Below are 13,449 nucleotides of genomic sequence, written 5' to 3'. Positions count from 1 at the left end.
AAATCTTTACTTTTTAAAAAACTTTAATAAAAAGGTTCAGGTACGCTAAATACTAGTAACATCTGCTTATACTTCTTTGTCTAAAGAGGACTGAAAAAGAACTTGTGAATGCAGGTGAACAATATAGATTTTCATTAACTTAAAAGAATAACAATTATCTATAATGTGGACTAAAACAGGCTTAACAAAAGTGAGGCCAGGATTTGATCAGGAGAGGGAGTGTGGAACAAACCTAGAGACACTTAAAAGTAGCTCAGGTCTGTGCAACAAGGGATTTAATTACTCACCAGACCGGAAACAGAAGACTGGAATAGATAAAGCCTTAAGAGTGTCCTTCTGTTCTATACATCTATGAAGAATCTAATCAAGAGTTGAAAGGCTTGGTAGTGGTTAATTACCACCAAAAGACAAAACACCATTCTCTGTATCCATGTTACTAAGAAGACAATGGTAGAAGCACAAGATCTAATTCCTATTAACTTCCAATCAAAAGCTTTTAAGAAACCAGTTTACTTCAATTTACTATTGATTTACTGTTTTCCTGTAAATCTGAAATACTGTTATTAACTCCCAAGTTCAGCACAAAGATGATAAATTGCTGTTAATACAATCAAAGTGGCAGCAATAGAGTATAGGCAAATCTAAACTCTATTTGTCAAACAGACAAAACCTGAATCTCAATCCTACATCCACTACCTGTGTAATGAGGGGGAAGTTAATTAACCTCCATAATTTCGGAAGTGCAAATCAAAACCACAATGAAATAGCACTTCATAACCACTCCTGTGTTAGTTGCTCAGTCATGTCTGACTCTTTGTGACCCCATGGACTCCCCATCGGGTTTATCACCCCATCAAGCTGCTCTGTCCATGGAATTCGTCAGGCAAGAATACTCGAGTGGGTTGCCATTCCCTTCTCCAGGGGATCTTCCTGACCCAGGGATCAAACCTGGGTCTCCAGCATTGCAGGCAGATCCTTTACCATCTGAGCCACCAGGGAAGCCCTTCACAACCACCAGTATGGTTGTAATAAAATGACAGTCAGTAACAAGTGTTGGCAAGTATATAGAGAAACTGGCACCTTCACACACTGCTAATGGGAATGTAAAATGATACAGTCCCTTTGGAAAAGTCTCACGGCTCCTCAGATGATCAAACACATGGTTACCATATGATCTAGCAATTTCACTCCTAGGGTTATCTACCCAAGAAAAAATGAAAATCTATGTCCACACAAAAAGTTGTACAGGAGTATTCACAACAGCATTATTCACAATAACCAAAATTTTTTTAAAAGATTAAAACCCAAATGTTCAATAGATGAATGAAAAAATAAAATGAGGTAGCTTCATACAATGGAATATCATTTGGGGGTAGGTTTCTTTTTTGGAGTAATAAAAGTATTCTAAAATTGACTGTGGTATTGTATATACAACTCTGCAAACATACAAAAAGCCACTGAGTTGTGAACTTTAAATGAGTAAAATGTATGTATGTGAATTTTATCTCAACAAATCTATTTTAAAAAATAATCAGACTCTCACTGCATGACCCTTGGCAAGTCATCTTCTCTATATTTCAGTTAACTCTTGGATAAAATTAGACCAATAATAATACCTACTTCAAAGAGTTTGGGATAAAATCAAATGACTTAATACATGGCAAAGCACTTAGAATGGAGCCTGAACATAAGACATGCTTAATAAACAACCACATGAAGCGGGGCTTTGTTGCCCATTTGGCCAGGGCCCGGAGGGCTTCAACCATTAGTCCAAGGCCACACATGTGGAAACGGCAAAACAAAACTATTTCAAAGTTATTGTGAGAAAAGAGTTGATCCACATAACTTCTTAAATAGAGCATGTACTCAATAAATCTTAACTTTAGCTATAAATAGGACAACAATATATTATAAATTTTGATTTTTTAAGAGACAAATACTCAAAATACTTTCTGCTTACTATATACTACTTCAAAGAGACAATGAATGAAACCTACTTAGTACTGCTTTATTAAAAGGTAATAAAGCTCACACTGCTTTAAGTTTGAATAAAGTACTTTATCCATAAATACCAATTAATAAATGTATGACAAATCCTACCTCAGTCATACCTTTTCTAAATCTTTCTGTTGACTAAAATACTTCTCCAAAGATGAATCTTGCCCTATACAACTGCAGGAATTTGACTATTAAGTCTCTTTCTTGCTTTATTTCACCCATCCCTGGCTGCCAGGGGCATGCAAGAGACTCCAGCAGACGGCTTCATCTGGGCCAGCTCTGGCCTGTGACACCCCACACACTTCTCCAGCTAGCAGGTCTTGGCTACGATCTTCCCACCAAGCTGTGACCTTAGCCTTGAGTGGAGAGTTCCATTTGGTTCATTCTTTGGGTGTCCCCTGCCTCAGTCTCAGAAGTAAAAGCTGCTCTCGACATTTATTATGGCAATATTCCTTCGAGCCTCATTACTGCTTTCAGTAATTAAACACCTTTTACTAGTTAACAATTTCTGTATTAAGTTTCTCTTTATTTAAATTATCAGTGTGGTTTCTCTCTCCTAACTAGACCCTGACTCATACCCTGGTGCTTTCTTCTCACTACCACCACCCCCTCCATTTTCTGGGGTAGGGGCAGCAAAATTTTAAGGACTTTAGAGCTGTGACTAGTATTTGATGTTTTTTCACCCAAGAGAACACAAATAGGTTTTAGACATCACCTGTCATAGTCTAATAAAAAGGATCCTGTTTATCTTACACGATAAATAAACAAATGAAAGTTTATAAGATTATGCTGCTGCTGCTGCTGCTGCTGCTGCTGCTGCTGCTAAGTTGTATCAGTCATGTCCAACTCTGTGCGACCCTATAGACAGCAGCCCACCAGGCTCCTCTGTCCCTGGGATTCTCCAGGCAAGAACACTGGAGTGGGTTGCCATTTCCTTCTCCAGTGCATGAAAGTGAAAAGTGAAAGTGAAGTCGCTCAGTCGTGTCCATAGCAGCCCCATGGACTGTAGCCTACCAGGCTCCTCCGTCCCTGGGATTTCCCAGGCAAGAGTATTGGAGTAGGGTGCCACTGCCCTCTCCGAAGATTATGCTAATCTTTTAAAAAGATGAATGGCTGCTTTGATATTTTACGTTTTAATTCTTAGAAACTGAGAAAAGTTAAAATGTGTTTTATTTCATTGTTATCAACACTTCAGAATCAGACAGGGAATTCCCTGGCAGTCCAGTGGTTAGGATTCTACTTTCACAGGTCAGGGTGTGGGTCAATCTCTGGTGAGGGAGCTAAGATTCCAATGGCACACAGCATAGCCAAAAAACAAAGGAAAAAAAAAAAAAAGAAATGGACAGGGAACAGAGAACTGCATGGAACAGTAATATTTACCCTTGGATTTAATTATCAGAAGAATTATACTTCTGAAGAAACGCTTTAATTCTAAGCCAAATACTCAAGTCAGAATCACCAATTTAAAATGAAATAATAAAAAATATAAACAATAAAATTCTGTGATTCTAAATAGTCTTTCTGAAATAAATCAAGAGGGTAAAATGATCTGTATTTGTATCAGAAGCATACATTCCTCACTGAACAGAAATTTCTTGACTGTCTACTACGTAGTAAACAATAGGTCAGGTGTGGGAGGATGCAAAGACAAATTAATAAGCTAGGGTGTTATCTATTTCTTTGAATATGTGGAAAATATTCAGTTTTACCACTGCTAAAGTGTTTTTAATTTTCCCATTCATGATCAGCTGAAAAAGATAGTGCAGAAACACCTAGGGTGGAAAAAACATCAAAAGTTCAACAATTGTTGCAAATTAAATATTAATGTGCTCAAAAAGTAAAGGCAAATTGTGAAAAAGGCCAAGATTCCTTCCCTCAGTGAGCTCACGGCACAGCTGGAGGTACAAACATGTACCCCTTGAATTAAGCCAGACAACACAATCCACTAATGCTGAAAGTGTTGGGATGCAAAGGAGAGAGAGTAATAAATTCTGACTCAGGGAGGCTGAAAACGCTTGGCTGGGTCTTGAAGAATGAGTAGTTCAGGCAAAGGAGACAAAAGAGCATTATGTGCTAAAGCAAAGATTCAGGAGGAGAACTGGGAGTCTGGGGCAGGCTAAATTTATAGGTATGTTTGGAATATAGGGTCTGGCCAGGTGTAGGAGAAAAGCCAACAGTAAACTGTGTCTTAAATTTTTCAAAAAGGAGATCATATATCCACTGAAAGCCTCAATACAGCAGCACACTATCATCAGGAGGACATTTACACCCTAATAGTATTCCTTCCTCCTCCCTCTTCACCAGCTGCTAAAGAGAAAATCCACCATGCAGTGCTGATGAATAAGATTCACACACACCTGAGCAAATAGTAAGCTGAGTACTTACACATTAGATTTAGGGTGATCCTCAGTAAATATCACTCATGATTTAAACGAACAGAACTCTCAGACATAGTACCCTGTCCCCACCCCCATTCAGAATCCAATTTGTGTTCTATATGGGCAAACTAAAAGGGGAGGTAAAAGGCTATTAGAAATTTGGGGTCACAGTTTGTCATCCTATCAGAGCAGATGTTAAGAACTCTTCTTTTAATGCAAATCAATTACCTATTTCAAGTTTTATGGTTTAGTCAAACAATTAGAATTGAGGAGGCTGCAGCATTATTTCAATATGCCTGCAGGCTAGTTTGTGCTAAATGATCAAACAGGGAACAGAACCAAGAATCCCCAACAATGCCTGGATTTCTGCTGCTAGAACATTTAACAATACGTTATTAGTGGTATCTCTACTTTTGCAAACAAAACAATTAAGGCACTTGCTTCCATTTATGTAATGTCTTTGGTGTCTGGAAACTTAAGATGCTTCACCAGTTTTACCATCTTTAACCCTTTATAGTCGGGAAGCACTATCACATTTTACTGGGCTTCGCTGGTGGCACTAGTGGAAAGAACCTGCATGCCAAAGCAGATAGGTGTAAAAGATGGGGGTCTGATTCCTGGGTCAGGAAGATCCCCTAGAGGAGGGCACAGCAAACCAATCCAATATTATTGCCTGGAGAATCCCATGGACTGAGGAGCCTGGCAAGCTATAGTTCATAAGGTTGCACAGAGCTGGACATGACTGAAGTGACTTAGCATGCACACACCACATTTTACTAAAGGTAAAACCCAAGCCATTATATCTACTACTGTGGGCAGGAATCCCTCAGAAGAAATGGAGTAGCCATCATGATCAACAAAAGAGTCTGAAACGCAGTACTTGGATGCACTCTCAAAAACAACAGAATGATCTCTGTTCGTCTCCAAGGCAAACCATTCAATATCACAGTTATCCAAGTCTATGCCCCAACCAGTAACGCTGAAGAAACTGACATCGAACGGTTTTATGAAGACCTACAAGACCTTTTAGAATTAACACCCAAAAAAGATGTCCTTTTCAGTATAGGGGACTGGAATGCAAAAGTAGGAAGTCAAGAAACACCTGGAGTAACAGGCAAATTTGGCCTTGGAATGTGGAATGAAGCAGGGCAAAGACTAATAGAGGTTTGCCAAGAAAATGCACTGGTCATAGCAAACACCCTCCTCCAACAACACAAGAGAAGACTCTACACATGGACATCACCAGATGGTCAGCACCGAAATCAGATTGATTATATTCTTTGCAGCCAAAGATGGAGAAGCTCTATACAGTCAACAAAAACAAGACCAGGAGCTGACTGTGGCTCAGATCATGAACTCCTTATTACCCAATTAAGACTCAAATTGAAGAAAACAGGGAAAACCGCTAGACCATTCAGGTATGACCTAAATCAAATCCCTTATGATTATACAGTGGAAGTGAGAAATAGATTTAAGGGACTAGATCTGATAGATAGAGTGCCTGATGAACTATGGAATGAGGTTGGTGACACTGTACAGGAGACAGGGATCAAGACCATCCCCATGGAAAAGAAATGCAAAAAAAGCAAAATGGCTGTCTGGGGAGGCCTTACAAATAGCTGTGAAAAGAAGAGAGGCGAAAAGCAAAGGAGAAAAGGAAAGATATAAGCATCTGAATGCAGTGTTCCAAAGAATAGCAAGGAGAGATAAGAAAGCCTTCTTCAGTGATCAATACAAAGAAATAGAGGAAAACAACAGAATGGGAAAGACTAGAGATCGCTTCAAGAAAATTAGAGATACTAAGGGAACATTTCATGCAAAGATGGGCTCGATAAAGGACAGAAATGGTATGCATCTAACAGAAGCAGAAGATATTAAGAAGAGGTGGCAAGAATACACAGAAGAACTGTACAAAAAGATCTTCACGACCCAGATAATCATGATGATGTGATCACTAATCTAGAGCCAGACATCTTGAAATGTGAAGTCAAGTGGGACTTAGAAAGCATCACTATGAACAAAGCTACTGGAGGTGATGGAATTCCAGTTGAGCTGTTTCAAATCCTGAAAGATGATGCTGTGAAAGTGCTGCACTCAATATGCCAGCAAATTGGGAAAACTCAGCAGTGGCCACAGGACTGGAAAAGGTCAGTTTTCATTCCAATCCCAAAGAAAGGCAATGCCAAAGAATGCTCAAACTACCGAACAATTGCACTCATCTCACACGCTAGTAAAGTAATGCTCAAAATTCTCCAAGCCAGGCTTCAGCAATACGTGAACCGTGAACTCCCTGATGTTCATGCTGGTTTTAGAAAAGGCAGAGGAACCAGAGATCAAATTGCCAACATCCACTGGATCATGGAAAAAGCAAGAGAGTTCCAGGAAAACATCTATTTCTGCTTTATTGACTATGCCAAAGCCTTTGACTGTGTGGATCACAATAAACTGTGGAAAATTCTGGAAGAGATGGGAATACCAGACTACCTAACCTGCCTCTTGAGAAATCTGTATGCAGGTCAGGAAGCAACAGTTAGAACTGGACATGGAACAACAGACCGGTTCCAAACAGGAAAAGGAGTATGTCAAGGCTGTATATTGTCACCCTGCTTATTTAACTTATATGCAGAGTACATCATGAGAAATGCTGGACTGGAAGAAGCACAAGCTGGAATCAAGGTTGCCAGGAGAAATCTCAATAACCTCAAATATGCAGATGACACCACCCGTATGGGAGAAAGTGAAGAGGAGCTAAAAAGCCTCTTGAGGAAAGTGAAAGAGGAGAGTGAAAAACTTGGCTTAAAGCTCAACATTCAGAAAATGAAGATCATGGCATCCAGTCCCATCACTTCATGGGAAATAGATGGGGAAACAGTGGAAATAGTGTCAGACTTAATTTTTGGGGGCTTCAAAATCACTGCAGATGGTGACTGCAGCCATGAAATTAAAAGATGCTTACTCCTTGGAAGAAAAGTTATGACCAACCTAGACAGTATATTCAAAAGCAGAGACATTACTTTGCCAACTAAGGTCCGTCTAGTCAAGGCTATGGTTTTTCCTGTGGTCATGTATAGATGTGAGATTTGGACTGTGAAGAAGGCTGAGCGCCGAAGAATTGATGCTTTTGAACTGTGGTGTTGAGAGTCCCTTGGACTGCAAGGAGATCCAACAAGTCCATTCTGAAGGAGATCAACCCTGGGATTTCTTTGGAAGGAATGATGCTAAAGCTGAAGCTCCAGTACTTTGGTCACCTCATGCGAAGAGTTGACTTATTGGAAAAGACCTTGATGCTTGGAGGGATTGGGGGCAGGAGAAGAAGGGAACGACCGAGGATGAGATGGCTGGATGGCATCACTGACTCGATGGACGTGAGTCTGATTGAGCTCTGGGAGATGGTGATGGACAGGGAGGCCTGGCGTGCTGTAGATTCATGGGATCGCAAAGAGTCGCACACGACTGAGCAACAAAACCCAAGCACCTAAATGGGAAAAAATATGATGAATGTAGGCCTAGAATTCAGCCACTAACAAGATATTACTCATATTTCTCCATTATTCTAACAGGACCAGTGAGACTGACAAAGCCAAATTGGGTAAGCCCAGTAGGCATGAATCAGAATGGAGTGTCACAGTCGGGCTGAAGGGAGTAGGAACACTCACAAGGGACCTCAAGAACTATGTGCCAGGGAATACAGTGGTAGGTGCCATATTCAAAAGTCAAGTCTTCATTCTTACAGATCCCAGAACTTCCAGGCAATTGCAATTCCCCACCATGGATTGTTGCAGGTCTAATCATGCTGCACTCTTTAACAGTATGAAGAGGGGGAAGAAAGGCTCCATGCTCATGTGTGTTGCAGAAGCACTAGGTTAGTTAACTAGAACTAGTTCCTTTTCTGCAGGATTCCTCAGGACATTTAACCACTGATGGACACTGGAAACTCAACAAGCAAAAAAGATTAGACAGATTTCCAACACTTATTTAACAGCAGCACTACCCTCCCCATCACAGTCCAGAAGAATATACTAACATCTACACCAGTGCCTGATAGAGTGGTAAAATTCAATGACAGGATTTAAACCCAAAGGTTAAAGCGTCTGCCTCCAATGTGAGAGACCCGGGTTCAATCCCTGGGTCGGGAAGATCCCCTGGAGAAGGAAATGGCAATCCACTCCAGTATTCTTGCCTGGAGAATCCCATGGACGGAGAAGCCTAGTAGGTTACAGTCCACGGGGTTGCAAAGAGTTGGACACGACTAAGCGACGTCACCTTACCTTCCTTACCTTACATATATCATCAGGAAGTGAGATTTCCGACAGTGACTTAAATCCCATATAACTGATTGAACTTTATGTTAAGAGAAACAAGGATGAAGTGGTTACCTTCTGGTGCTCGTCTCTGTAGCACTCCTGCTGTACCATTTCTAAAAGGTTTAGAGCCAACTGCTGCCTAGAGGGACCTTCTTCATCCATGGATATACAGTCTTCCAAGGCAGTAGAAGATAGTATCTGCAGAACTGGCATCACTAGCAGCAACGAGGACTTTGGGATCTTCTGACTCTCAGCACAAGAAAGGAGCTTCAGAGCTGGTCATCCAAACAACAATTCACAGTTTTCAAAATTAATACTACAGTCAAACAAAATGCTGTTTTAAGAGAAATGTGCAAAAAGCTTTCTCGCCCCTTTACAATTGGGTCATACATACAATTAAGATGATAAACCTTATCCTTTAAGAAATAAAAAGAACATAAAAATTAACTCAGCAAAAATAAGCTGTTAATGTACAGAACTTTTTAGTTTTTACATGAGGATGCTCTTAGAGAAAATTCATATCATAGGCCAAAAAGTAAAATCAACTCTTTTTTTTCCCTTAGGTCAATATGAATTTCTTTAAAATTCAACTCAACTTTTGTCTTTATACCCTGTCAGATCCTCTGCCCTCACAAACTGAGCCAAGAGACCAGAGTTCCTGATCTATGGATAACAAAATCAACACGTGCATTTCTCTTTCAAGCCCAGCTGAGAACTGTATCAAGAGATGCAAAAGTAAACAAGGTGAAGCAGGGGATGACCTTCAGCAGTAATTACTAAGAAGCAAATCAGCGAATTCTCAAAGTCCATAACCCATGGAATACAACCTATTTTTACAAACGAGTTTTTTAAAATGGAAAAAAACACACACGTACAATAATTTACTTATATGTGTAGTCTCCCTTAGACTATGAACAGGATGAATTAAAGAATAAACTTTTTTCACAGTTATTGAATGAATGCTGATTTACTGAAAGAGGTTATTTATAAGTTTCAGAGTGAGATTATTAATCAACTTAACTTCCCCACTACACCAAAAAAAATACAGTGAACTTTAAATCATGTCAATGAATTGCTAGTATTGTATTTTAAATCACCTGGAAGTCAAACCTGAATGCGGTATGAAATACAAACACTTGTTATTCCAACTCTACGAATTTACTTTTTTTGCCTAAATATTAGTCGTAATTCATAATTGTCAGTTATTACAATAATCTAATATATTTAACAAAATATGAAATTCATATACAAATATTTCTATATTCTGTACTATGGCTCTTGCAAGCATTTTTACAAGTTGCTATTTACAATCATAGCCAGTGTTAGAAATTAAGAAGCATAACATTGTATTATGAACGCTCAGTCGCTTCAGTTGTGTCTGACTCTCTGCAATCACATGGACTGTAACCTGCCAGGCTCCTCTGTCCAAGGGATTCTCCATACAAGAACACTGGAGTGGGTTGCCATGCCCTCCTCCAGGGAATATTCCCAACCCAGGGACTGAACCTGCATCTTTTGCGTCACCTGTATTGCAGGTGGATTCTTTACCACTGAGCCACCAGAGAAGCCCCAACATTGTATCAGTGCTGTGTATTTTTTAAAACTTGAAATAATCAATATTCTCCCGGCTATCCTATTGCTTTGAGCATTCTTTCCCAATATACTAAACAATATATTTTTGTTTACATTTCAACATGATATACTAGCTCAGTAGTTTTCAGTATGGTTTATTCACTCTATTGAAGGTAACTTCAAATCAGAGACACTTGTTTACAAAAAGAAAACTTGGCTTTTCTCCAATAAAAGTATTGGAGTGTTTGATCCTGTATTATCCTATCATACATGAGCTATAATGAAGGACTGGAGCCTCAGAATTAGGAATGCAGATTCTGTAGGGCATCAGAAATTTTTTCTGGTCCAAAACCCATGTATACGAAATATCCAGAAGAGACAAATTTAGAGACAGAATGCACTTTCGTGTTTTTCTGGGACTGAGGGTGGGAATTAGGATTAACTGTAAATGGGTGCAACAAATTTGGGGGAGAGGGACTGATGCAAAATGTTTTAACACTAAACTGTGGAGCTGGCGGCACAACTCCGTAAATTCACTTTTAAAAAATTTATCTATTTCTGGCCGTGCTGGGTCTTTGTTGCTGTGTGGGCTTGTCTCTGCTTGCAGCGAGCGAGGGCTACTCTCGAGCTGCAGTGCATGGGCTTCTCACTGACGTGGCTTCTCTTGTGGAGCACGGGCTCCAGTCGTGACAGCTTCAGTAGTCGCAGCACACAGGCTCACTAGTTGTGGCCCCTAGAGTTTGCAGGCTTCAGTAGTTGTAGCACATGGGGTCATTAGTTGTGGTGCAAGGCTTAGTTTCTCCATGGCATATGGAATCTTCCCGGACCAGGGATCAAACCCGTGTCCCCTTCTTTTCCAATGTACAATCAGGGAAGTCCCATAAATTTACTTTTAAAAGCATGTTACTGTACATTTAAAAACAGTATGGTAAGTAAATTTGCCTCAATAAAGCTGCTTTTTAAAAATAATAAAACTATGACTGTCATAAGTAACAGGATTAAAAATTATACCTATAGGAGGATGCCATGTATACTCTTTAAGGGGAGGAGGCAAAAACAGTTTAGTAAGAGACTAGGGAGGAAGGTCCAAAGAGAATAGGGCCAATAAGCAAAAGCAGGGTAGGAATCAAAGCCCTTAAAAGAGGCAAGGGTCCCTTCCATACGCTAAAGCTATTTCTAAGACACTGTAATGAAAGAGTAATTCATCCTCAAAATCATGGATTAAAAGGCCCAGAAGGAGTTACGCAATCAGTATTTACCTCAAGCACGTTTTAAAAATGAAAGTGGGAATGAATCAACTAATCATGGCATCATAACAAACACATCACAAATTAGACAACATCCTACATTACTGCATGTATTATATTGGACCAAGTAAAGTGAGGCAATATTAATGTAAAAGCCACAGTTTAAAGGTATGACTTGTTTGTTGATCTGTAAACTTGATTCTTTCCCACATTATTCTTTTTTTAATTAATTATTTTAATTGGAGGCTAATTACTTTGCCATAATGTAGCGGGTTTTGCCATACATTGACATGAATCAGTCATGGGTCTACAAGGGTCCCCCATCCTGAACGCCCCCCCACATCCCTCCCCATCTCATCCCTCAGGGTTGTCCCAGTGCACCAGCTTTGAGTGCCCTGTTTCATGCATCAACCTTGGACTGGTGATCTACTTCACATATGGTAATATACATGTTTCAGTGGTTTTTTCTCAAATCATCCCACCCTTACCTTCTCCCACAGAGTCCAAAAGCCTGTTCTTTACATCTGTGTCTCTTTTGCTGTCTCGCATATAGGGCCATCATTACCATCTTTCTAAATTCCACATATAGGTATTAATATACTGAATTGGTGTTTTTCTTTCTGACTTACTTCACTCTATATAATAGGCTCCAGTTTCATCTACCTTATTAGAACTGATTCAAATGTATTCTTTTTAATAGCTGAGTAATACTCCATTGTGTATATGTACCACAACTTTCTTATCCATTCCTCTGCTGGTGGACATCTAGGCTACTTCCATGTCCTGGCTATTGTAAACAATACTGTGATGAACGTTGGGTTACATGTGTCTCTTTCAACTCTGGTTTCCTCAGCATGTATGCCTAGCAGTGGGATTGCTGGGTCGTATGGCAGTTCTATTTCCAGTTTTTTAATGAATCTTCACATTGTTCTTCATAGTGGCTGCACGAGTTTGCATTTCCACCAACAATGTAAGAGGGTTCCCTTTTCTCCATACCCTCTCCAGCATTTATTATTTGTAGACTTTTTGATAGCAGCCGTTCTGACTGGCATGAGATGGTACCTCATTGTCTCACATTATTCTTAAACAGAACATTTTTTTACCTCCCTTTAGCTCCATTCCTTACTTTTTTTTAAGTCAATACTGGACAGTCAAAAGAATGTTATCTTCATTTGTTCTAGGTAGGTTAACAAAATAATCATAAATTAAGCCTTGTTCAATGTGATACCAGTTTTGAATAGTAAAGGTGTATAGTATTTTGAAAGTAAATTCAAATGCTAAACACTTATTCTGCTTCAAGGGTTTTATGCTATTGATTCTGTTTGCTGTACAACTGAATGAGCTGACACACCCTTCAAAATATTTACCAAAGTCACTGCTATATAATTTAGAACATAATGTCCTAATGAACAGCTGAGATATTTGGTAAATTATGGTATTTGGAATCTTGCACAAACACCTTGATAAGAAAAAGAAAGCTCTAGTTGATAATGACTAAACAGAAAAATTCCAGGACGGACATTCACAATATATAGGACTTTACAGCACAGTACAATATGTAGTTCAAGTGACACCTGCCAATACTCGTGTTAATTGATGATACTCTTGTGAGCGTATTTGTATTTACCTAGACTTAAGATTGGCTTCTGTTGACTTGCTGGAGTCTGTAGAAGTAGCAAAGCTATTCCAATTATGACCGGTTCAACAGGAAAATCCTAAAGGAAAAGAAGAAAAGTAAAGAGCTGAAGAAGTTTCCAAGACCCATTGATTTATCATATGTATCTAGGAAAAGTATATTTAACATGAACTATTATAAACCTATTGTACAAAATTACTTACAGTAAGCCTGCTCTATTTAAGGAAGAATTGTTGAATGCCACAGCAGTCACAGTAAATTCAAAATGTTATCATATCTGGCCAAAGAGCAATAAGTTATAAACCATGTTAATT

The 13,449-nt window shown here is 39.3% G+C and overlaps 1 protein-coding gene across 3 annotated transcripts in view; it reads right to left on the bottom strand.

Annotated features, from left to right (window-relative positions):
* The window catches only part of FOCAD (focadhesin), a 298,144-nt gene that overhangs the window by 189,187 nt on the left and 95,508 nt on the right, over positions 1-13,449 (bottom strand). For all 3 annotated transcript variants that reach the window (XM_027964571.2, XM_042243479.1, XM_060409523.1), the window contains exons 9-10: positions 13,127-13,214; positions 8,753-8,955 (exon numbers count right to left, since the gene is read on the bottom strand). In XM_027964571.2, coding sequence (XP_027820372.2) covers positions 8,753-8,955; positions 13,127-13,214 — 291 coding nt within the window. The remainder of the gene's footprint in view (positions 1-8,752; positions 8,956-13,126; positions 13,215-13,449) is intronic.

This window comes from Ovis aries, chromosome 2 (assembly GCF_016772045.2).
Source record: "Ovis aries strain OAR_USU_Benz2616 breed Rambouillet chromosome 2, ARS-UI_Ramb_v3.0, whole genome shotgun sequence".
Classification (NCBI taxonomy): domain Eukaryota; kingdom Metazoa; phylum Chordata; class Mammalia; order Artiodactyla; family Bovidae; genus Ovis; species Ovis aries.
Note: the sequence above shows the minus strand (reverse complement) of the source record. Positions and strands in the feature narration are given on the sequence as shown.